This window comes from Morone saxatilis, unplaced genomic scaffold (genome assembly GCF_004916995.1).
Source record: "Morone saxatilis isolate NCDOM2014 unplaced genomic scaffold, NCSU_SB_2.0 Contig15, whole genome shotgun sequence".
Lineage (NCBI taxonomy): Eukaryota > Metazoa > Chordata > Actinopteri > Moronidae > Morone > Morone saxatilis.
This window is the reverse complement of record NW_023339707.1, coordinates 19,432,024-19,457,367: the sequence shown is the minus strand read 5'-3', so window position 1 is coordinate 19,457,367 and position 25,344 is coordinate 19,432,024. Positions and strand designations below refer to the sequence as shown.

Sequence of the window (25,344 nt, the reverse complement as noted above, 5' to 3'; positions counted from 1 at the left end):
TGTGTGTGTGTGAGATACTGTGTGTGTGTGTGTGTGTGTGTGTGTGTGAGAGACTGTGTGTGTGAGACTGTGTGTGTGAGACTGTGTGTGTAAGGGGGTCAGCGGCAGTCCGGTGCTTTAGCGAGGTAGCAGCTAGTCTGTGCTGTGCCAGCGGCGGCTAAAAAGATGCACAGAGCTACGGTTGTGTACACTATAGAGATACCTACAAGCTAGTATATGTTTTGTCTTAGACCCGGTGATATATTATACGAAGACAACCGCTAGTAGAAAATGGCCGGAATAATTAAAAAGCAAATTCTGAAACATTTGTCAAGGTAAGTGTTATCTTTGGCTTTTGTGTTAGCTGTGGTTAGCCCAGCTATTTTTCTTATAACGTTGCTGCCTACCAACACAGAAAACGCTTGTTACTCAATATTTGCTCTCTATACGTGTAGCTACATTCATTTCCACAGTGGTTACCATCTGTTAGCTCAACGCTACACGTTGGGACACTTGACAGAGACATTGAACGCAGCAAACCAGTTCAACCAGACCGTTAACCAAATTACTTTTTACAGACGTATCCATCAAGTGTCCTTAATACTGTTATATGTGCTGCAGTCTGCCTTAATACGTGCTGTGTAAAGCTCATATATTGGACTTAATGGGCCTAATACCTTCCCTTTACTGTTGAACCCGCTCTACCCATACAACACTGCTTAACGTTACTTTGTATTTTTTATGTCTTTGTGGTCCGAGGGTCTAAATGTCATAATTACATTTAAGTAATTTAATGAAATAACTTGGATTATTTCGTAAGAATCATTCCTCCTTGAGTTTTTTTTTTTTGTTAAGTACAGCTTAAAAACAATGCCATCTCCTCAAGGAGACAGACAGAAAAATAGTTTTCTAGATGTGATATGGAGAGATATGGAGCATTTTAGCTTTTTATATCTTTATGTCTTGGAACAATTATAACCTCACACAGACATTTATCAAGATACTGAAGGGCCTTTCTTTTTATAGCCCCAACTCTGGGAAAGACTAAGCTTGTTCAGGTGTGTGTATCAAGTTGGCCTACTGCTCATGAATGAATGAATGAATGGATGAAAGGATGAAAGGATGAATGTTGTCATCTGAGGTTTGATGTCAGAATAGTCAGTGAAGCTCCTGGCTCGCAGCCATTTCCCCATACCTGGTCTTACTCCTTCTACATGTGATCACTCAGGAGACCGAGAGACTGCTGTTTTCTTTTAGGTTTTATTGTGTCAGAACGAGGCCGATTATTGCGATTATTTTGACAGATATTGCGATATGATTCACAATTAGTGTAGGGAAAAGTCATTTTTGAAACAACTATTAAAATCATGATGATGTGATATTTTATGGGGGGAGTCTGTTCCAAACAAACATGTTTTGTTAAATCTATAGAAGAATATTTGTAAGCCAGGGCATCTCTACAGTACTACAGTGCTTTATTATAATGCTGTTTTGTCACACATTTGACCTTCATTAAGAAATTGCAGCTTCTGTGACTTAGGTAATATTTAGATTGTGCAGCCCTATTCAGAACATATCTGTTTCTCTCATTTTAGCACTGTCGAGCGTTGTTAAGAAATAAATTTAGGTGGGAGAGCAATGTCGATATGTGTTTAAAAGTCTTTTGCTCCAGCTGGATGGGGTAAAGGCTAAAGCTGATCATAAGACTGAACAACAAGTGTATGCTAAATCAGAGGCTTTCTATTTGACTGACTCCTATTTTCCTCCCCTCTGTTGCCTCTGTCACCGAATAATTCAAGTATTTATTTGTACCAGATAGGTCACAGTGGACACATACTTGGTAGATAGACATGCAAGAATTTTATTGTTGACCATAGCTTGTTCTTACAGGAAATTGGCCTTAGAGTCCAGGTGTTTCTTCAGTTATCTTGCATCCTGCTGTGAGGAATAATCACTTTTATGAGTTTATTTATTCTTGGCTTAAAAAGTGGTCAGTCTGGAGTCTGTATAATTTCATAGTGTGCTCTAACATACAAACTGAAAATAAAACTTGCATACAGTGGAATTTTTAATATAATTAATTATATATATATATAATTTCCCTCTGGGATTATTAAAGTATTTCTGATTCTGATTCTGATTCTGATTAATTGTTGGATTTAAACTGACCACTTCAAGGGCTTTTCATGTTAATCTTTTCCTAACAACCCTGGTGTTAACAAACAGTTGTGCTTTTGGCAAAGCGCACACAATGACTTCTTTCTTGCCTTCAATAAGCTATGGAATTTCTGTTTAAACCATGCTAATCTTAGTAATTAGCCTATATTTCTAGTTTTATAAATAATAGCGCCACTATGCACTAGTGTTTGCTCTAATCTAGGTCTTAATTATGAGTGCCAGCAAATCACCTCTTTATAGTCTGCCAATCCAAAAGGAAACTATATGAAAAATACAGTCCAGTCATAGTTGTTGTGTATTTTCGGACATGTGAACCAGCTCTACACCTCAAGCTTGACTCATTAAAGGGTGGAAGGGTGTGGGAGTTAATATGCAGTGTTCGTTTTAGGAAAGCCAGGCCGTTATTTTGTTGCTCAGAGTCAAAGGGAAGGTTAAGCTTTGACTTGCTTATCAGGCTTATCAGGTACGGCATGGTGTTAGGCCTGATGTTTTGACAAATTGGACCACATTCACGTGTCGTCTTGTTAGTTTAATTCATATAATTAACCAAACAGTGAGTCAAACTGTAGTTCTGTTAATTGACATTTAGTCAGCTGCTTTTTCAACACTGTCTCTTGGTTGATGTCTAACATGTCACAGGGATTTGTCATGAAAGTGTTCAGTCATGTGGTGTATGTGAAATTAAAATACTTAACAAACTGATTTTCTCCCATCGCTGCTGTATTCACTGTGTTAGTACCCTCAGAGAGGTTCGCCTGGATGGGGATTACAGCTGTGTGAAACTAGTACGGAGGCTGCTACGGTTTCCCAGGATGACTCATTCGGTTGCACTACTTCAAAAAAACATCTTGGCCATCTGCATAATTGAATTTTGGCTATTTTTGTCTCCCATATCATCAGTGACGAATACTGATGACGTCGGGTGTTTCCCAGATAAAAGTTACACGAACCTCTTCCAGATGCAGGTTGCAAGGATTCACCCTAAAACGTTTCATCTTCACTTTTCATCTGGTTCCTTTCCTTAGGTTCACCAAGAACCTGTCCCCGGACAAGATCAATCTGAGTACGCTGAAGGGGGAGGGGCAGCTGTCCAACCTCGAGCTCGATGAAGAGGTTCTGCAGAACATGCTGGACCTGCCCACCTGGCTGGCTGTCACTCGGGTCTACTGCAACAAAGCCGCCATCAGGGTATGTTACTGACTAGTCCAACCTGATTGTGTAGCTGCTCTGACAGGTGAGGCTGTCACCCTTTTCTAAGAACACACAAAGCTGGTACAGAAAAACACTACATAACTCATGTCATCTTGGTAATTAGTCTCAAAGGTTTTCAGTTTATTATTGTCAAAGAGCTTGTTTTTGAGTGCGTACAGTCGTAGAGGAAATGAGCAGTCAGTACCACAGATAAGCACTGCTACGGGCACCGCTGAGAACGGCATGATCTGTCAGGCTGGCACTGGTTGTTGGTAATAGAGAGGCAAGCCATGATTCAGAGGCCCACAAAAGGCCAGAGGCTAGAGTGATCCTGAGATATACTGGCTTGTGAGCATTGACTTGTCAGTTCCCAATTCATCCCAGTAATACTACACGTAAAAGACAGAATTCAGTGATAAAATACATATTGTTGTTATTTAGGTGTATTCTATACACATATAAATAGTTGCACCTTTTTAACCTCGATTTCTCCTTGAGCTTTCTCAAAATGTAGGAGGCAAACAGTCAGCCAGCATTGTAGGACAGTATTACTTATGTTATGCATGTATGTACTGTATATACATCTGTAATATGCCTGCTGTAATATGGTTTTACTGACTGAAGTATCCAAACTTGGGTTTCAATATCTTCTATAGCTTCACCAGTAATATTCTTCATCTTTTGTGTGCCTGTTTTTATACATATTTCCTTGTCATTCAGTCTGACCTATTTTGTCGTATGAGCAGTATTCTCTTTTAGCTGTATCTTATTAATGAGGTTTGTGCTGTTGCCACCAGTCCAGAGAATAACTGCTGACGCTGAGTAAAAACTTCTCCTTCGCAACTGCTTGCTGGCATTCACTTGTTATTTTCTTCCTATTTTCAGAAAAATGCCACTGGCTATCCTCTTTAAAAAGTTCTAATATTAAGACCAAAATATCTTCAACTCTTTTATGACTCAAAGGCTGTCTTGTGTTCAGGCTTCCAGAGATAGTGGCCTTTTTGTTTTTAGGAGCTTCGGTTGGTCACTGGGTCCACCACTTCGGTCCAGATTGAGAAAGCTTGTGAACATTTTTACAGACATTCTTGGTGTCCAATACTTCTGTTAATGACCAGTACTTTGGTGTACATGTTAGCGTCCTATACTTAGCATTTAGTTCAAAGCATCTCTGTACCCAAATACAGCCTAACAAAGCTGCTGCTATGCCTGTAGACTAGTTTTCTTTTTAGTCTCAACCTACATTTTTAACTCTATCAATGTCAGCTATCTCAGGAATTGCTTTCAAGATAAACAAGATAGACATTCGAGTGTTGGAAGCAGAATCCACAATGATTTGTTTAGGGCTCCATGGGTCAAGGCTAGTTGTATCTCTGATACTTTTATGTCATCTAGTGACATCTACAGCAGCGCTCAAAATCAAGGATGTTCCGTTTTCCCAGAGACAATAAAAATAGCACCTGGGACACAAAGATACTAGGGGTGTAAGAAAATAAAGAAATTCTCAATAACACTATATTGTTTTTTGTGTTTAAACCTCCCAACAGCTGGATAGCAGTATTGCAAACTGAGGGCTGTGATGTTGGATGTTACAGGGACTGTAATACATACAAATGCAGATCCCACTGTTCTGGTTGCATAAAAAAGTCAACTTTAGCTCAGAGTTTATGCACATGGTTGTGATTAGTTTTCCTAAAATTAGATTTTGTGTTTTGTTTAAATTGCAATATATTAAATTGTAACTGCTGTATTGCGATATGTATTGCATCGCCAGATTCTTGCATCTGCACTGCAGTTTACAGTGTTGCAGTTATTGTTATTAAGAATTACAAAAACTGATTGAGGCCTGGGGTTCCTGTTTCAGTGTCAAGTGTATAATAGTGCCTATAATAAGCTGGAATTAACAGGAATGTTTCTTTAGCAAAGCTATTCTTAAAATTTCAAAATAGAAATAGAAAGTTGGGTTAGCGCTATTGGAATTGCATTACAGAATATCAATTGAACATACTACTGACTGACAAATAACCGTTTAAATCTATTCAATCTAACCACTGAGTAGACCACAACCTGAGTATTTAGTGCCCAGTTGCACAGGTGTGGTTCAATAATGATCTCGGGTTACTTCCACTTTTCTGGACTGGAAAACAAATTTGAAATTCAAAAAGGGTATTTGGAGGAAAAAATAGTTCTAACGGTATTCTCCCCTGCCATGCAACACTGTGGGGACGTGATTAATCGTGCCTCCCATATATTCGATTTGTTAAGTAGATATGGCAGTAGGACTCTGTGGCAGTTATTGTTGTAGCACTTGCGTCACATTGTAGGAGCTTGATGTTCACTGTGCCCTTGTGCCCAGTGAATAATAAACAGTGCAGAACGCTGTGGCAAGTGTTTGTGACTGACTCTGTGGACCTTCCTGTCTTTTTAGATACAATGGACAAAGTTGAAAACAAGCCCCATCTGCCTGGTAAGAATGGCTTGCACATTTCTGCAACACTAAGCTTCTCCCTTCCAAAAATAACTTAACTTTGGCATGACTTTAGCAACGCCCTGTATAGTTATTTTACTGTTTTGCTACACTGTTCCATAGGTTGCGCTCTCTGCCATGTTATCTATTCGACCTTGCTCAATTGTATGCTGAGTAGCCCTGTTTCCTCTTTTGTGTAGTTCTTGGATAAGGTAGAGGTAGAAATGAGAACATGTGAGGAGCCACGTCCACCTAATGGCCCCTCTCCCATAGCTATTACAGCAGGCCAGAGGTAAGACTGCATACAGCTTGCGTTAAGCCAAAACAAATACTTCATCCCGTGTTGTGTATACGATGAACATTGCCTTTGCTCACGTTTATATTGTGCATTTACAGCGAGTACGGCTTTGCAGAGAAAGTGGTAGAGGGCATGTCTGTTCGGATCAACTCCATCACCATCAAGGTGCAGGCTCGTGCCTTCCACGCCTCCTTCGAGCTCTGGCAGCTACAAGGCAACAGTCTCAACCCCAAATGGCAGCGCAGTGACCTCCGCTACACCCGCGTCACCGACCCAAAGAGAGGAGAGGTACAGAGCGGCACACTTATATTGTTCTCCTCACCCAGCTTTAACACTGCTCTGAATGCTCTGAAAAACTGAATACAGTGTTTCACCACGGAAACAGTATGTGCTCATTAGGCCTGCAATGAATAATTTTCATTAGCTGCAGGGACTATATTGAGATGAACAACCTTTCATGAGGTAATCTACTTAAAGGGAAATGTGTCTGTTGCCCTTTCTTTCTCTGTGTCTAAAAAAAAATTAGCCACACTGATACCAATCATTCCATATAAATGTCAGAACATGGTTTGGTTTTATCTCCTAGTTTCTTTGTGTTTGATCATAGCTGGAATGGGTTGATGTGTTTATTGTTCCCATCAGGTGTTGACATTCAAAGAAATTAACTGGCAGAGTCTACGTATCGAGGCGGATGCCATTGAGAGTGATGACCAGGACCTCGGTAGCACCCCATTACGTCTCATCACCAACCAGGGTCGCATTCGCATCGCTTTAAAACGCAGAGTAGGATTGTGTTTCTACCTTTAATTTTCTATTCTGTCATGAAATTGGTAAAAATCACAAAAGTTACCTCATTTAAATTTCAAATTTGTCACAAGCCAAGTGTAAGTCTTCATTGTTCTATCCCAGATAAAGGACTGCAATGTGCTGGCATCTAAGCTGCTTTTCATTCTGGATGACCTGTTGTGGGTTCTGACGGACTCTCAGCTCAAGGCCATCATCCATTACGCCAAATCTCTCAGTGAGGCCATGGAGAAGTCTGCCCAGCAGAGGAAGAGCAGGACTGCTGAATCCCTACAGGTCCTGCCTTCATCCTGTTAATGAATGTTAAAAATCAGAATGAATGAAAAATCAGTGTGAAGTAGAATATTATACTTTAAAGGGCTTTAAGTACAGACTCTACAGGCAAATTTCAGGCATCGTCAACCTTAAAGCATATGAGGCTGATTCATCTGAAGCCACGTCTCTCAATAATTGTTGTTTCTAAATCAGTTGTAATTGATTTGATATTTGGTAATGAAAACTCAATAGGCCTTTTTCACAGAAGATATTTTGACTTGTCATTGTAGGAAGGAATTGTAGTGATACTTGCAATATAAACTATGGCTCCTGCTAGGCTTTATTTATCTGTTATTTATCTGACTTTTAAAGCATTTATTTTGATCTTTGCTTCTTACTCCATGTGCATAGTAAAATGTTTTCTGCACAAACTCAACTGTAAGTCTGATTTTAGTCTTACTGTGTGTTGCTCTGAATAACGTCAGATAAATAACTGTAATGTTATTTTATTTATTTATTATTGTGTTGTATCTGACCTATGAAAATGTGCAACTATTATACACACTATTTATACACACAAATGCAGCAGAAAAATTTAAGAAATAAAAATACAATACAGTCAATTTACATGCAAAGTGATTTTTATCCTAATTCGTTTGTTTTTCCCTGAAAATATGAATAATTTATGACTATGACTCAAAACAAATGTAGGTGCTACAGATATAAATAATAAACTGTGAAAGCCAAACATAAGCTCTTTCAACAGTTTTCTCAGTTTGCCTCCACAGGACATGTAAATAAAGTTATGTCACTATAAATAAAACATGCTCAGTGTATTCACAGATTAGTTTGCAGTTGTCATGACAAAGCCAAGGCTTGGGAGCTTTTAACCAGAAATAAGGTGGCACGAGACTATATCTGGATATGTTTATTTTTGTTTCCCTATTACATTTATGTTGCAATATAAGTTTTCTTAATTTTGTCAAATGGTAATTTAGATGTTTTTATTTTTTCTGTCTTTCAGACTGCTCCTCCATCGCCTGGCCTCCACAGCCTTTGGACAGAGCCCCCACCCGCTCCTACTGGCACCCCCAGCAACATGAGTCAATACTTTGATCTCTATGACGTAAAGGAGTCTTCTTATCACACCTTCATATCCCGCTTGGACTTACACATATGCAATGACAGTTCGTCAGTGGATGAAGGTTTGTTGGAAAAGCTCAGTGTGCCTGAAAGGATAAACATGTCGTCTTTATTGTAACTCAAGTATATTTATACTGTTTTACTACAACATAAAGCCAATATTGTGTGCGTATGGTTATTCCTAAAACACAACAAATCGTCAAGCTGTTTTTAATATGATTTTATGTTTTATGTGATATTGCATAGATGAGCCTCCCCCACCGGGCTTGCAAGGTGCCATGCAGCTGACGTTCAGGAAGCTGGGTTTTGACTACTATCCTGTCCACAGACCTGGTGAGTGTGATGATGGGTCTTTTCTCTGACTTTGATTTTGCAATAGTTTTCCCAGAGGCTCTGTCCTGCTCCCACTGTGACTGCAGCATTCATTCAGGACTAGCTGTTAGGGGGATTACTATTCAAGCAGACTAATGGCCTGGGAGAGAGTGCCCAGTGCTATTATTCTTTGTGGAATTCCTCAAGTGTAGAATGTAGAACAGCAGAGTCGCCTCTGGAGCTGATTACGGTCAATTAAACACAGTTAGAAAAAAACTTTTATTTTGCTATTGTGTTTGATTAAAAAAACTGTCTTTGAAGGGAATATTACCAGAAGAAAGATTTTATATCAACACAGTACAACATTATATACTGTATGTATATATAGCTGCATATAATGTGAGCACATACCATGAATACCAGCTTTGAAAAGTGGCCATGTTTGTTGACACATGCAAGGAATTTGAGTTCTGGGTAGCTCTCAATTAACTTAAACACAGTGCAGAGGACAACTTTACAGATACAGACATATAACTAAACAAAGATGTCAAGCTAAACAATTTTAAGCGAACTTCAACATACAGCTAACAGATAACAGGTCAGGACAGGAAGGTGTTTGAGCCTAGAGTGGTTGCTGAATCATACCTGCCTTTTTGCTGCTGCTCCAATACAGCTGATGGATGTCGTCACTGGGAACGCCACAGTGGAGCCATGGAGGCTCAGGCCCAGTGGGCTGGGAAACTGCTGCAGGAGTACCAGAGGAGAGCAGAGGCTTTTGGGTTCCCTGGGCCACATACTGAGGTACCCCTGCAGAACAAGGACATGCCTGCAAAGACAGTACAAGGTATGAGCACAGAATTAATGTAAAGGTTTGTCTTCTGTGAGAGCTTAACACAGGTGCAATTATACAGATACATACTCTACTACTACAATAAAAAACAGTGTAATGAAATAAAACATGAATACTTGTTTGCCTTCATTACACAACACACAGTAACAACAATAAAAATATGACCCCATCCCCCATACAAAATAACACAGGGCTCAGTAACAGTAACATTTTTATGATAAGAAAGACACATCCTTATCTGTAAAAATATTTCTGAACATCAGTGTCACAATCTAACTAGGGAGCAGACTTGAACTGTGCCTCGCCTGAAAAGTGGATGAGATCAGGCAGCAGCAGCAGGCAAAAAGCTGCAGTCAAGTCGGACAGTTTAGAGCAGCCTTCAAAGCATATACAGGAAATCACAAAATGTTAACATCCGGTTAGGCCATCTTCAGGCTACCTATAGTTTGCTGACCACATTCGGATATATAAATAAACTTTATTATCAACCACAGAAGAAGAAGAACAGATTAAACCTTTGTTGTGCAACATGAGACAAGAAACAGCCTACAATCTAGAGTTAAATATTGAAATCACACAGAAAATTCGGAAATTGTGGTGTTTGTTGTCAAAACTAAGAGCCAATCAGCTCTTGGATCAGGTGACAGCCAGGCGCTTCCCGTCATGCCTTGGGCCTTGCAGTGAGTGAAGAGCAACTGGCTCTTAAAACTGCAGCTGCCTCGATTTTGTGAAGGTATTATTGCCCACGTATGCATGATGTCGGAGCAAGTCAGCATTGTGTGGCAATTGTCGGATCGATTCTGCGCAGGCCTGGTTTATTTCGAACGGATGATTCATTTCTGCTTGTCACAAAGTGTTTTCTCTCCCGTGTACCTACTTTAGATGGACAATCTAGTCCCAAGTCGAGCCCCCCTGAAACAGAGCAGGCATCCAACAGGAACTCTGTCAAAGGTCCTCCAGGGTCATCACTGAAGAGGCTACGATCTAGCTGTGTGGTGGTCAGGATGGATGACGTGGACATTCACCAGGCAAGCTTTAATCATCAACTGATTTGATTTACCTGGTTTAACAGAAGCCTCACTTCAGTAAATGGACAGTGGAAGCAGTAAGGCAGCACCTCAGACAAGGCTAGAAATCGCTTTGCATTTGGGAGATTTGGAGTGACAAAGCAGGTTTTGGACTTATTTATAATAACCATAGTTAGTCATGGATGGTATTAATACAGGGGAGTTTATGATAGTAAAATCTTAAATGGATAGTTGATCATAAAACAGGACAATATCGATAACTCCCTTATCATTGTCTCTTAAGGAAATTAATAAAACTATATTTTCAGATGTTACCTCCATTTTCCTTCTGTGGATTTCATTCCTGACATAACTATTTACAGCTGTTACCATGGCAATCACAAGTATAGGCTTTGGATAATGTGTGTGTGTATGGAGAGGATGATTAGTTGATAATAAAGATGTGACAAAGTGGTTTCAGCATGTCTAATTACTGACCACAAGCATTGTCAAGCTGGAGCCTGAGAAGTGACTTTTTTTAAACACACACACACCAATGATCATTTTTAAGAACGATGTGTGTATATTATTGACTTATCTCCACAACCGTAGCACCACGGTTGACTAGCTAGCTGATGCGGGTAATATGTGCCGCAGTGTCCTCATCACTTGCAGTCAGCTCAAACTGGAAAAATGCGTGTTAGATTAGCAGCCCAGCAGGATCTGCCCAATGGGCTTTACAGAGGAAACAATAGTCTCTTTCAAACCAGCTATCTGATATGTTTTATCTGATTTTTGATTTGTTATATTAATGTTCTGATGTGTAAATGTCTGACATCCAATAGCCCCTCTGGAGCAATAGAAGATATTGTGTAATATTTGCTATACTAATAACTACAGCCTTGTAAAAAATCCAGAAGTTTTAAGCAAAAGTATTCCTTAATTAAAATACAGTACAATACAATAAAATTATTAAGAATAGAATAATCCCATAAATGTCACTTCACTTGGCTGCTCCAGTGCTTTTCATCTGAGGCTGAAACCCCCTGCCACTTTAAATTACACCCAGGCTGCTTCTGCATTTTCACTTTGAACAGTTGACACTTTTCAACATGAAACAACACAACATCCCCACTTGTAGTTCCCCATTTTATAGAACAAGAGGCACCCGGGGGAATTCTGTGCATGTCTGGGTCTCCACCTTCAGTTTATCACAGGAAGTCAGTGATGTTCAGGCTCAGGTGGTTCAGTTCTGTTATGTGCCACATAGTTGTACTTTCTTTATTGTGTCTTTTAATGAAGCAGATATATATCGAACCCAATATTTCCACCACTGTTCTAACCTCTGCACCTCAACATTCAGGTGTCTACGAGAGGCCGTCAAAACAAGAAGACCCAGTCTTTATTATCCTGCAACCGTAAAGCTCTGCGTTTGCCAGACAATGTACCAGCAGTTCATCTGCAGTTTACTGAGTACTACTTTCCTGACAACCCCAGTTTATCAGGTATCATGTAACTTAACCATCCATCCAAATCCATTTTTGTGTTAATATTCTGATTGGTTGTGTAATTAATGCCATAGTTACAAATGATCACATGCAAATATCAGCATCTCTCACCTTTTTTCCTTCTCCCAGTGCCCACATCAAATCTGTATGCCCAGCTGAATGGCCTGCAGCTCTGTGTGGACCCAGCCAGCGTGCTGTGGATCAATCTGTTCTCCCGGGGTCTGCTGCACACCCTGGACCAGGTCAAAGCTTTCTACCATTTGCAAGACAGCAACAAGGCTGATGAGCATGTAGACATCCGCATGGATGCAGCTCAGCTCAAGGTGAGTACACAAATGTTTTTACATGTTAATGGCTCATTTGTTTATATTTAAAAGGTTTATGTAGCCTGTTTTTGTCTTATTGGAGTCTGTTGCATTTCATACAAACGTCTGTAAGTTGCTGGTTTATGTGACAGTTTTTTTTGTTCCTTTCTAAAGCTGATAATCCCCTTGGATTCTTCCATATTGGACCACCCAGAGCGCCCACAGTCCCTTTCTGTTACTGTACCACAGATGGCACTCAGCAACACCCGCCACTGCCCTCATGGCTCCAGAGCTGACCTCAATAGCACCTATGACAAGTTTGCCAGCTGCTCTTTCTTCCAGCCCACACCTCCCTGCCCCTATCCCAGGGACCAGAGTGCCTTCCACCCCACCCCGTCCACCTTCATCCAGCACTCTCAAGAAGCCGAGCCCCAACCTCTGGACAGAAAGCACTTACGATCCCAGGATGTCTGGTCTCTCAGTCTGTCTCGTGTGACCCTAGGTTTTGATGGAGCTCGGCGATTCCCCAAAGGCAGAACCCAACCTTTTGTTGAGCCTTTTGCCATGTCTGTGTGGATGTGTCAGCCCTCTGCCTTTAAAAATGGCTCACCGTCTTCCAGTCCCGACAGAGCCAACCAGCCTTTCTCAGCGCAGGAAGACGCTTCACTTGCCTCTTTCCACTTCCTGGCCCACACCATCACTCCAGTGAAGATGTGGCTAAACCACTACCAGTATGTTGCCCTGCTGAGAATGAAGGATGCCATGGCTCGGTTGGGGGCAGAATTGGGACGTGATCTACGAGATGTTAAGCAGGCTCACGGCCAGAAGACAAAACCTTCTACAGTTTGTCTTGCCCTCCTGGTGGACTCTACAGAATTGGGTCTCCTGTTGCCGCCAGTCTGCTCAGAGCCTGAGGAAGAGGTCCCCCACACCCCAGAGTCAGACAGCCCCAGCATAACAGACTCTGACATCTCTCCCACTCATCACTCCACAGATGTGATCCATGAGGACAATGGGTTAGAAAATGGCATCTCCTCCGTCAATACTGCGTTTGCTCAGGATGAACAAGATGGCGTGGTGGAGGAGGCATGTGAGGCTGTGGAGGAGGTGCCGGATGGTTTAACGGCACAGGAGGACACCCCCGTTCTCTCACCTCAACTCTCACCTGGACACTCCCCGGTCCTCTCCCGGGAACCATCCACCTTTAGCCTGGAGGGAGAGCTGTCAAGCGCCATTAATGTCACCAAGGATGTGACCAAAGATGCCTTTAGTGCCTCGCTGGACCTGACCAAAGGGGCGTTTTCTATTACGAAAGACGCCTTTAGCATGCTGAGTCGTGGCTCAGGGATGAGCAAATTGTTCAGTCCGCAGGCAAAGTAAGTGCTAGTGCTCTCCTGCTGGGCTGATGGCAGCATAATAGTGTTTGTGTGTCTGGAGCCCATGCTGTGCACAACATGCTTTTACTGGCTGTCCCTTGACGACTGTGTGTGTGTATTTGCGTGTGTGTGTGTTCATAGGGAACTGGTCCAGCGTTCAGAGGAATCTCTGGCTGCCAGCCTGCGCCACCAATCCATGAAGCAGTCGCCTTCCCAGCATTCTTTTGATAGTGCTATCCTGGATGGCAGCCTGCCCGATGAGAATCTTTCTGTGGATAGTGATATCAGCGACAATTTTGTTGTTCTCATGGACTCAGGTGCTTAAAATACCACCATGTTGCCATAGCAATTTCTCTGAATTACACAGGGGACATCTACTGTAAGTTTGTATCATGTCTCCAGAGTCAGGTATGGAGTCCATGCGTCCCAACAACACTCCCGCCGGCAGTCGAGGCAGCCCGGCTCCGGGGACAGAGGGAGGTTCATCAGCTGACCTCAGCAGTTCTCTGTCCCAAAGTACTGAGGACGTATCTCAGGATATGGTGGGTTAAGTATGATAATACAACAGATTTCACTTTCACTTCTTGTCCTTCAAGCCTTCATTTCAAATCTAAACCAACAGTGGTTTAAATGTAACTTCATTGTGATGTGCTATTCTTACAGTCCTCAGTGTTGTTGCTGATCCTGAGTGGAACAGCCTGTACCATGGAAGTAAAGGGAGAAGACCAAGTTGTGGCTGTAGAAACCCAGAATCTGAGCCCTGTGCAGATGGGCAATATCAGGGTATCAGACCTGATGGCTGGCCTCATACAAGGTAACCTGAATTATTGTTGCCATGCAGTTTGTTTCCTATCAACAAACTTTTGAAAAATAATTTCAGACCGCTGCTCATCAATGCTACAACTCTAATCACATCACTCTTTACCAGTCATATGCATATTCTAGTCGACTTATCGGTTTGATGCTAATCCTAAGTTTAAGAAAAAGGGCAAAAAAAATGTCAATCAATCCTGGTCTATGGTTTTGCTTGGCACCTTAAAGTAACATTTTACAAAAAACAAAACATTGATGGTGCACAGAGTTGAACAGTGTAATCATCGTCAAATAAACATTTTGCCTCATCTTATAAAATACCTCTATATTACAGTTTAGTTACTGCACGTAAGCACATTGTCTCAACTCAAGAAAAAGCTGATCAGGTTCCAGTATGGAAAGGATGCTGGAACAAGTTGCAGTGTAAAGTGTGGGCACTTTAAAGCTCCAGGCTTACAAATGTACATTCTTCTTCCTACCTTCTCGTTTCCGCAGCTCCAGGTGGACCAGTCCAGAAGCAGGGTAGCAGGAGCTCTCCAGCAGTGTGCATGCGAGCGGAAATGGGTCCAGCTGCAGGCCGACACGCTTCCCTTGCCGAGTCTTTGGGCTTCGTGGATATGAGAGTGCAAGACTTCAAGGCAGAGCTGTTAGCCTCCACAGTGGCTAACATCGGTCCATTCCTGGAAGATGAATTCAGTGTTGATGGTCAGCCAATGAAGTTACACATGAGCAACATCACCATCACTGTCAAGGTGTGTTGTTGATACTGTCAACTCATTTTGAACCTGTTGGTTATAAGTAGTTAGTTAGTAAAAAAATCCCTTTTACATTATTGTGTATATGATTATATATCATATTATTATATTATATAAGAAATTCTAACAAAAAATCTGACTTTTGAGGACAATCCACTTAATTGAAAGATATCAACCAGTTTTATTTGTTTTTAGTATACCCAGGACTCCTTGTAAGGCAGTGGCAATACTGAGTGGATTATGATGGTGAAATACAGTAAACTGAATTGAACCTTTGGACAGACTGCAATCTTTTTGAGCAAAAAGACTTAAACAGTAATGTATAGCCAGTGTTGAGGTATGTTATTAACAGTCAGGATCCATCCCTTTTTTGTTTCTTTTAGGATGATAGCCCTAAAATCTACCCTACAGCCCCTCAATCTGTCCCAGCTTCATTCATTGTAGATCAGCTGCTCCTTGAGCGCAGTGATGATGGCTTAATGAGGCTCAAAGGTAAGCAAGAAAATAAATTATTTTGTTTTTACTTAAACTTTGTGCAGTGTGAGAAATGTAATGCTTGTCAGTTTGGTGGGTACACCCAAATATTAGCATGATAATGAACTGGAAAACCACCAACACTCCAGCTGACAGTATCTGCTGTAACGACTTCACAGAAAGATGAACAGAAAGTGATCTTCACCATTTCCTTTTTGATTGCAGCTGAAGGTACAGACCCTAAAGCCTCAGCAGGTGTTCCTGCGGTTGGCCTGGACGACCCAAACAGTTCCTGCTCTGTGGGACAGCAGAGTGAGGTAGGGGAGAGCAAGCAGCGCCATATTCTGTGTATGTGTCAGCCAAGTGTGACTGTTGCAAGGGGCGTAGCCAGGATTTTAGAAATACTGTGGTCATCACTCCTACATTGATTAGATAGGATGTTTTTTTTGTTTTTTTTGCTTGGTCAGTTCGATAAATTGCCAAGTTGTACTTTTTAAACATTCCCAACATTTAACTACATTAAATAGTGTTTTTTGTATGCATTTGACAATAAAACATTGAAGCAAAGAAAGGAGGCCTCTTTAAACAGTGCTGATAGTGAATTGCACTGTTCATTTCATTTTATTTTATTTACCAAATTTGGCAACTATGACCCTTTTGTTTCTCCACACCAAAACATATATACTTATATTTATATAAAGCCATATACCTCACAGAAAATAATGTACTAGAAAATAAGAGTTAATGTAGTCGCTGATTATTATCCTGCAGACTTTTTCCACATCCACATTCCCCCTAACATTTAGATTACATGACCTCAGTGGTAGTTTGGCCCCGTCTGTATCACAGTCACAGCTTAGGGATCCAACAAACAAAAGGACCTCTTTGTCTAGTATTGTAATTTGTGTAAATGAATATCAGCACTGTATCAACCATGAGTCTCTGTATAGCTCTAAAGTATTATTCCACAGGGCCTTTTGTTTCTTTATTTTTTTATTGGTCAGATCAAGATATTCTAACCTCAGCTGAATTAGATTCACAGATTCTACTTATGTTTAAAACTACAGTAATCTGTTGGGTCTTAAATACAGCTGTAATACTGGTGTCCTGTTACTGGTCAGCTCTAAGATGGACAGCACAGAGAGGTGACCAAGTACACAAGATTTTCTAATGGTGTTGTAATTACACCTGTTGCTGTCAGTCAGAATCTGATTTCCGCCCACTTGGCGTGTAGCACGTAGCCAAAGCGTACACTAGCTGTAGCTGGAGCTAACCAATCCAATAATCCTGCCGTTACAGAGCCAAACCCTGGAGTCGCAGCTCTCTGGTGTCCAGGCTGCTCTCAACCAGGCCCTCAGTGACAGAGAACGCCTCCTTCTGGAAGTCAAGAAGTATGACCCCATGTTTACTCTCTGAGCCTCCCTGTCTTTCACCTCTGAACCAACTGCGTCACTGCTCCTGCTCAGGAACAGTGATGGGATGTATCAGTCTGAATGTCAGGAACCAGCCAAACTCATTCAGAGTACGTCTGGTCATTGGACATGGATGAAAATATGATGAATCCAAGTTGTGGCTTAGGATCACTTCCCACATGCTATATCACACTCTACATGAGATTATAAAAGAGCCCCTATAACAATTACCGAAAGGGGAATCTAGGGAACTAATATACAGGTACACTAATGGTACTATTTTTTCTTTTTTTAATCTGTCAGTCTAGTCTAGTCTGTTCCTCACTTCTGTACTAAACACAAAGTATTCTGGTTATTTATCATCCAAATCAGTGTTGACAGTAAACTCATTGTATGGTTTCAGTGTTTGTCACACAGCATGCAAGTGAATATCATCGAGCTTTAATTCTCTCCAGTTAATTACATGCCAAAACCTCCTCTTCGTGTGCACTGACACTGCCAGACAGCTGCTACTCTATCAGGCGCTCCTACAAAACACAAATCACTGTCTAGCAGTGCTAATTTACATATAGCATAGTCATAAAGCTACATAGACGTAGTAATATAGATTACTTCTGTTAGGTGTGTGTGTTCATTTTTATTTAAAAGTATTATATTGTCAGCTGTTACAAATGTGTTGTAAAGGGTAGGAAAAACATTGCACTTTTTTTTTTTAAGAAAGCAGAACATTGCTTTCATGGAGAGATGGATGCATCTTAATTTCCACCTTGGTTGCTTTATCACCAGGGTGGAATGGTTACACACTCTTATCAAATTCTCACCGTTCTCAGAAAGCGGGTTGAATCATTCCCCAGTGTTATTTTTCTTTGTGTTGTGAAATGTTGGTCTTGCTTCTTTTGTACTGTGAAACAATGTGCTCTGTGGTTGAATGTCCACTCAAGATGACGCGCCTTTCGATCGCTCCCTCAGCTGTGGAGAGCAGGTTGCACAGTAGCTTCAGTATTGTAACTGGGTTAGTCTTTTCACTCCAACTCTCTGGTTTAAAGAGGTTTGGGATTATTCCAGCCACCAGAGTTATATTACTTGATCTCCTTAAAACTAGTTTTTTAGCTTGCTAGGAAACATCTCAGACTGCTAGTGTTATTATTACCTCTGTGCACATTTATCATATATACAGTAGTGTAGTGTAGTGGTCAGACATCATAAACTTAAAGCTCATTCAGGGTGTTGTTTTACTTGTGTATATTTATTTAGATTTGTCAAAGCATGTGTTTTTGTTAGACCGGAGTTACTTTACAGTGTATTAAAGCCATATCAATCAAAGAAAATGACATTGGAAAAAAGTGTGGCGCACTTCTAATGTATGCGCACACAGTATGTAATATTAATGCTCAGTTTCATTACAAAAACTGGTCATTTTCAGTAAATTTAATCCTAATGTGCTGCAGATTTGATCTATCAGGCCAGTTGACATTTAAATTCCTGTTACTTTCCTTTTTCTATGCATAAATCTGTTATATGCATAGATTTAAACAATGATGGTTTTGTTCATCAAAGAGAATTTAACAGTATAACAACCTCTCTATGAGCTACATTTTATGTACAAATGTTCTATTGTAACTGTTTATCCTTTGGAGGTACTTTATCTTAGTGGTTGCACAGCTGTTAGAAGAACTACCTTTCACATCGTTCATCACTGTCCCATCGAGTGCTTGGGAGACCCCTGGTGGCTGTGACTTGCCAGAGCACTCCCCGTTCAAAATAACATGTTTCTTTTTTTTTTTTTTTACTTTGGTTACCTTGCATACTATGGATGACAGATTGCATTCTTGAAGAGGAATGTAAAATATTTAAGCAATAGAAAGACAGCTTTAGTGTAACCAAAAACACGACAAAGAACAGTAACACTACACATTTTGATGTGGAATCCTTCATATTTTTTAAGGTGACTAGTATAAAAGAAAAATGATTTACCTGTTCACCAGGATTGAATGTTTTTCTCATCTGCATGTGTACACACCACATTATTACTGTATCAGTGTAATAAAGCAGAGATACTGCCCTTTAACCTCAGTATCACTTATAGTTGTGATCTTCTCAGCTTTTGATGTTTATGTTTTTTGCATGGCCTTAGTAGACAAAGATACAGTGGTACGAAGTTAAACTTCCCATGCTGGATGCAACATGTAGCTGTAAAGTTTATCCAGTTTCCCTCCCCTCAGTCAGTGTTAAGTAGCATCCATTTTCTGCTGACAAACTGGTGCTCAGAGTTCTGTCTGCTCAAAAACATGCAAAAAGGAGGCGATGGGTGGAGAGTGAAGCAGGACACATCAGGATGAGTGTTCGTTCTCCTTTTCATATGACTGACCTGGCAAAATGTTTGCCACTGGAAAGCAGATGCATGTACTAAAGTGATGTATAGTTTTATGCCTTGTGAATTACTTGCACTTGTGTGATAAATTCACTGGAAATTGCACTTGTTTTAATGTAAATCACTTCACGGGATTGCAGAGGACCTTGTGAAATCTTCCTAAGTGACGCAAATGTTGGAGACCCTGTGAACAGTATTTTTGTCAGTTGTGTAGTTACATTGAATTTTTTGTATTGTCTTTATCACGTCATTGAGACTAATATGAAAACTGGTTCTGTGAACCAAAGCTAGTATGTGGAAAGTATTTTAAAAGTGAAAGAATAAATGATTAATTGCTGAACACATATCAGTTGTGCCTCTAAGTTTGAACAGAACATGCATGTTTACGTGTAACAAATCTATTCATAAAGTCTACAGAAACATGTACATTCAAGTCTCACTCCAGTTATTTTAGTAGTGTGGTCCATAGTTTGTTCATATGTACATATTTCCAAACACAATTTTAAACATTTTATCTTGGTATAGTGAGACAAACTAAATAAAATTCAAAGTTGAACTGAATAAAAAGAGTCAAATTTCCCTGTTAATCTAGAAAAAGGTTCCATACCATTATACCCTGGCCACCCTATTGGCCCACGACCCTCGTGAAAATGATTTTTTTTTAAAAATTTAAACTTCAAGGCATCACACAATTTTCCCACCAAAAGTTCACTGGTTCTTTAATGAAGTAACAAGAATGAAACATTTCACAAGTATAAAACAATGTATTTACAACCGTAATGCATGAGTATAATTACACTATCTGAACTGTATGTTACATCAAGCATTTACCGGTCAGAGTTCCCATACAATCTACAGCACATCCTCAGTGGAAGAGAATGTGCTTGTACTTGGAGTTAGGAATCTGATCTTTGCTCTTCAACCTCCTCACTGCTTCCCTCATATGCTTGGGCTGCAGTGGTGGTGTATCTCCCCACTTCTCACAAACGTCCAACGCTGTAAGGACAAAGACAAATTAATTAAATGAATATCATTTTAACTGCAGGAAGTTACCAAATAAAAATGTCTCATTCATTTGTTTGTTTATTTGGTCTGAACATTCTCCATTTTGTACGTCTGCCCCTCACCTTCCTCAACAATTTCCCCAGCAAAAACCTTGGAAATACCAGACATGGCAATCACCACATTCTGGGACACTGATGATCCTGTTATGGACTGGATCAGCTAGAAAAAAAAAAAACACACAAAAAAAAGTCAAGCCAATAGAGTAGTTTCAGAGATTAAAAACACTATCAATGTTAATAAATGTTTACCCTTTTAATAGCAGCTTTAGGGAAAGCAGAACGTCGGTACATCTCATATCGATTCAGCTGCTCCTCAGAAAATGACGACACCAAAACCCTGTAAGACAAAAAGAACATTGGGGATGTTTGCTGGGATGAGACTTCAACACAATGTTATTTTATATGATTGATCTTCTGTTAGAAATCTCAGTCTTACTGCATCTTTTGAATTTCATCCTCATCAACCTTGTGGCGCTTCTCCTTTTTCTTTTCTGGTTCCACCTTCAGTCTTTTGGCGTTGGGTTGGCCGGAGGTTCCTTCTTCCTCGTCTTCCCCAGCTGCCTGACTTTCCTTCACAGTGGAAGACAAAAACTGTTTTTTTGAATCCACACAAAAGAGCTGCAAGTGTTAGCACAAATTATCCACTGATCAAATATTGTATCCACACACAGTAGATTCCACGTTTGATAACTGATTCTCATTTATGAATTAAAGTACAAAAATCTTTCAGCTTCTCAAACTGTTCAATATTAAATAATGCCTGTTGAGAGTGGCTGCTAGAACAGACTAATTGGGCTCTTGTAACTGTTGCTGATGAGGTTTTTTTAGTTTGTTTTAATCTTAAAATATTGACTTTAATTCAAACTCTAATTTAAAGTTCAAAAACCTATTTCAAATGTTATGGTGGCAACAGTGTACACAAATAAAGTATTCCCAGCCCTGGTATGCATGGTTGCAAAGCTAGCGTTATTAATAACTTCGATATGGTCCATTTGTCTTTCATTTCAGCCCCAGAACTCACACATTTAACCTCCAGTTTGGGCTCATCTTGCGAGGATGACTCTTTGTGTTCATCCGTAGGTTTCGCTGTGGCTGGCACATCTTCAGGCTCCTCGGATTTCGGATGCTCCTCGTTGGCAGACGTTGCTCTCTCGGAGGTAACCTCAGGTTTGATCCGTGCAGGGTCGGCCATAACGCCTCAATCCCTCCCAGCAGTGACTGACAGCTTTGACCGTGTATAATCAGATGAAAAGTAGTTTAGCCCCATACAGTTCGTTAATAATCACATTTAGATAAACAATGCAATACAACATGCACCTACCTTCTCTGCAGCAATAGCCACAGTGGCGGTGAGCTAACTCTAACTAGCTTGTTTAGTTAGTAATTTACGTTATCTAGCGTTAAGGTTAACACATAACGCTAATATTATCGCACTTAGCTGCAGTTAAATGCAATTCAAACAACTCCTGCGAGCCTAAGAGGAGCGATAGCATCCAAATGCTACTTTTCTACGCTTACTGATAGCCTGGTATTCGTATTTCCGTTTCCTGTTTTGAACGAACTTTATAGACACGCTGTCAACAAGCAATAAACACACATCGTACATTAGCATTAAAAATACATTTTAAATAATAAATAAAGTCGTTTATTGTGGTTTTTTAATGTTTGGGACTTTTTTTTTTAAATACAGTTATCTGTTTAACTCTTAAAACACAAGTTCCAAACGACATCAGAGCCAATCAAATCCATTATCCCTACGGACAATCACTTTTTGCACTTTTTTTTTGCACATTATTAAACTGTAAATTTGATCTTTTATATATATTAAACTGTAAATTTGATCTTTTATATATATATGTATATTTTGTTCTTAATAGATGTTGCTTGTATAATGTATGTTGTTTGTATATCTGGAGTTTTGTAACAAAAAATAATTTCCCCCTGGGATTATTAAAGTACTTCTGATTCAGATTCTGATACTGTTTACTGTGAGGCTGTCACCTGACCAGGTGTTGTGAAATGTTCGTGCTCACAGCCCGGAGGGGAGGTGACACACATTCCCACAATGCTTCCTACTTATTAACCAGTCGACAATTGTTCAATTTCCTGCACATTTTCAAAGTAAATTCAGGTTTCTGACACGTCTTTTTAACTATAGTCTACGGTAAATAACACATGAGTGTCTAATAACAGTAAATAAAAAGGTTAAGACATGTTGTTGCCCTGGACTCTAGACAGCAACAGATAACACTGGATGGGACTCATCGTGGCTCTCTGCCCATGCGCCGCCTTGCTCGTGGCCAATCCCTCTCTTTTATAAAGCAGCTGGGGCGGGGGCGCTAGGGGTTTGTGTGTGCGTGTGTCTGAAGGGTTTCGGATTGGAGATGCAGAAAGAAAGGGCAGTTTCGAGGAAGTGACGGACGAGGCTCGGGGGACTGGTCAGAGGAAGTTTGCTCGATGGTGGTACCGTGCCGCTGAACCAAACTTTTCCCCCCCCATTGAGCGCCAGCGGCACCGTGGATCGGGACGGACGGATCCAGCGGTGGAGCAGGGAGCTTTTTGTTTCCTCGCCACAGCTGCTGTACTGAGGAATAACTTGAGGCTGGGAGGGAAAAAACAAAAAAACAAACCAAAAAAAAAAAAGGGGGGGATCGCAGAGGAATTTCACTCCCGCAACCAAGCCCCCCTTTTTTCTTCTCTTCCCCCGCGTCTCCTCTGGTTTTTTTTCCCTGGGATCCGCGATGGGGAAGGAGCAGGAACTTCTTGAGGCGGCGCGGACGGGAAACCTGGCCGCTGTGGAGAAGCTTTTATCCGGGAAGCGACAGTCCGCCGGCACCGGCAGCGGGTCGTCAGGGACCGGTGGAAGTGGCAACAGCGGCGGGCACGGCGCCTCCTCTCATCCGCTCTCCAGTCTGCTCAGGTAGGCTCTGGAACAGGGAGGAAGAGGCGGATATCGCTGAATGGGAGACAGCCAGCACTGTGCTCCCTGTCAAATTACTGTGTGATCACTGTTATAGCTACCAGTATAGTATTTAAAACACTGGTTCCATAGAGCAATGTTGTTGTTGTTGTTTTTCTTTGCATTAGCAAACAAACACAACCTAATCCAGTGCAGCGCAGGAGCAGTGGCATGCTTCTTTGTTAGCTCCCAGCTCTGTGTCCCTGCCAGCTGTACTGTAATGTGCATAAGAGGGCTGGCCTGGTAGGTAATGGTGCAACTTCACTACAGAAATGTGCACCAGAACAGCCCACGGTCCCTTTAAACAACTAATACAGATTTATTATTAATTGCTTACACGCAGTCTAGACCTGAACGCACACTGGTGGTGGAGGTGGAGGGGAAAGCCAGTCTGTCTGAGGCAGACTCTCATTTTTAAGCAGCATTATTTTACTATTTGGAAATGTTTTTTTGGAACAGCTCTAGATTTGAATCCCCCTTTTTTTCCTCAGTTCAGCTGCCTGTAGATATAAGCTTGCCAGATGTGGTTACAAGAGGAAGTCCTTGGTGAGATGAACATTTGATGTGGTTTTTCACATCTATAAAAAAAACCTACCATATAAGGTTAGAAAGGTTTAGCTGCTGTGCCGTGGCTTTCGGTTGTCACCAATTATTTTCGCCCTTTTTCTCGTTCTGATTTAGAGATAAGAAGGCAAACAGTGTTCAGTATACAGTACCTGTCACCCTTTCCCACATGCCACCTGTGCCACAGTATTGACCAGTAGATGCTCAGATTCAAATGCCAAAAACTGATTTGGAGTGCTGGTCTACAGGACAAAATTGGCCTAAAATGGAAGATATTCAAGTAAAGGCGTTGGTAATGAGCCCGAGTCCCTTACTCCGTGGTGGATAATGTAAGATTGCATCAAATTCCTCCCAGTGTTATGAAGAGGCAGCTTAGCCGGGCCTTCTTTTGACATACCATCCCTTTAACTTTGTGCAGATGAGAGCTGCCGGGTAATATTAAATAATAGGATACAATCTAATAGAGCTGATAAGTTCTGGGTTTCATTTTGTCTTGCAGATGTTATCTGAATTATAGGCTTACCACAACAGGATTGTTGAATTTCCCTGGGCTGAAAGATATTGTTCTGAAACCATATGATGCAGTTTCATAGTGCGTGCATATTCAAAACAGCCATTGTGCTGTATGCAACATTAGGATCCAACCAAGACACAGCTTTGTTGTTGACGAGAGCCTACACCTTAAAGCTGCATCAGCTTTTATCTATATGTCTGCCTTTAGATGGAAGTGTCTTGTAGTCTTGTTAAGATAAAAGTTGCAGCCTGGCTATGTGCTGCTTTTCAGAAGCCTACAAGTGGCTTTTTTTCTGCGCCCTTATTGTAATGCGGAGCACATGCATGTGAACTGGCTGTCAATCAGAATATAATATTGCCCCCTCTGGGACCCCCGTGCCTGCCACCTTCTTTAAGGGACAAGTGCTACAACGAAGCTCGAGGTGATGCATCACTGTGTTACTTAGAGCAGACTGCACAATGTACTCAAGGTAATTACATTAAACCCTTCTAATCGGAAATCCAATTCGGAGATGTCATGCAGTCAAGGCTGGCTCCCTCACAGATCTGTGGGCAGACTGAGGAGCCCATTGTGTCATCTATTCTGACTTGAGCAATCAATGTTTGGCAGTGATACCTCTGGCAAATTATTGGCTAGACTTTGCAGGAAATGAATTAACTAGTGGTGTATAGACTTAAAAAGCCTATTGCCTGTGGACACCTGAGCTTATAGCACAGGCTTTTATATAACAAGTTGCAAGATTAGTGAT

At 40.9% G+C, this 25,344-nt stretch overlaps 3 protein-coding genes across 3 annotated transcripts in view; 2 read left to right on the top strand and 1 right to left on the bottom strand.

Annotated features, from left to right (window-relative positions):
* Positions 1 to 42: 42 nt before the first annotated feature.
* uhrf1bp1 (UHRF1 binding protein 1) lies at positions 43 to 19,921 on the top strand. The gene is made up of 21 exons (XM_035656319.1): positions 43 to 314; positions 3,183 to 3,345; positions 5,774 to 5,812; positions 6,013 to 6,104; positions 6,209 to 6,398; positions 6,753 to 6,893; positions 7,020 to 7,190; positions 8,194 to 8,374; positions 8,559 to 8,645; positions 9,298 to 9,468; positions 10,357 to 10,502; positions 11,845 to 11,986; positions 12,119 to 12,312; positions 12,469 to 13,670; positions 13,812 to 13,987; positions 14,073 to 14,212; positions 14,334 to 14,484; positions 14,979 to 15,235; positions 15,622 to 15,730; positions 15,938 to 16,029; positions 17,012 to 19,921. The coding sequence occupies exons 1-21, from the start codon at positions 271 to 273 to the stop codon at positions 17,126 to 17,128; spliced, it is 4,005 nt and encodes a 1,334-aa protein (XP_035512212.1). The 5' UTR covers positions 43 to 270; the 3' UTR covers positions 17,129 to 19,921.
* A 266-nt stretch (positions 19,922 to 20,187) lies between these two features.
* On the bottom strand, positions 20,188 to 22,113 carry taf11 (TAF11 RNA polymerase II, TATA box binding protein (TBP)-associated factor). The gene is made up of 6 exons (XM_035656320.1): positions 21,881 to 22,113; positions 21,581 to 21,784; positions 20,996 to 21,129; positions 20,809 to 20,896; positions 20,623 to 20,719; positions 20,188 to 20,491 (listed from the first exon to the last, which is right to left on the bottom strand). The coding sequence occupies exons 2-6, from the start codon at positions 21,749 to 21,751 to the stop codon at positions 20,361 to 20,363; spliced, it is 621 nt and encodes a 206-aa protein (XP_035512213.1). The 5' UTR covers positions 21,752 to 21,784; positions 21,881 to 22,113; the 3' UTR covers positions 20,188 to 20,360.
* Positions 22,114 to 22,908: 795 nt separating this feature from the next.
* The window catches only part of LOC118323991 (ankyrin repeat and SAM domain-containing protein 1A-like), a gene marked incomplete in the record, with an annotated part of 69,077 nt that continues 66,641 nt past the window's right edge, over positions 22,909 to 25,344 (top strand). Inside the window, 1 exon segment of the mRNA XM_035656088.1 lies at positions 22,909 to 23,479. Coding sequence (XP_035511981.1) covers positions 23,301 to 23,479 — 179 coding nt within the window.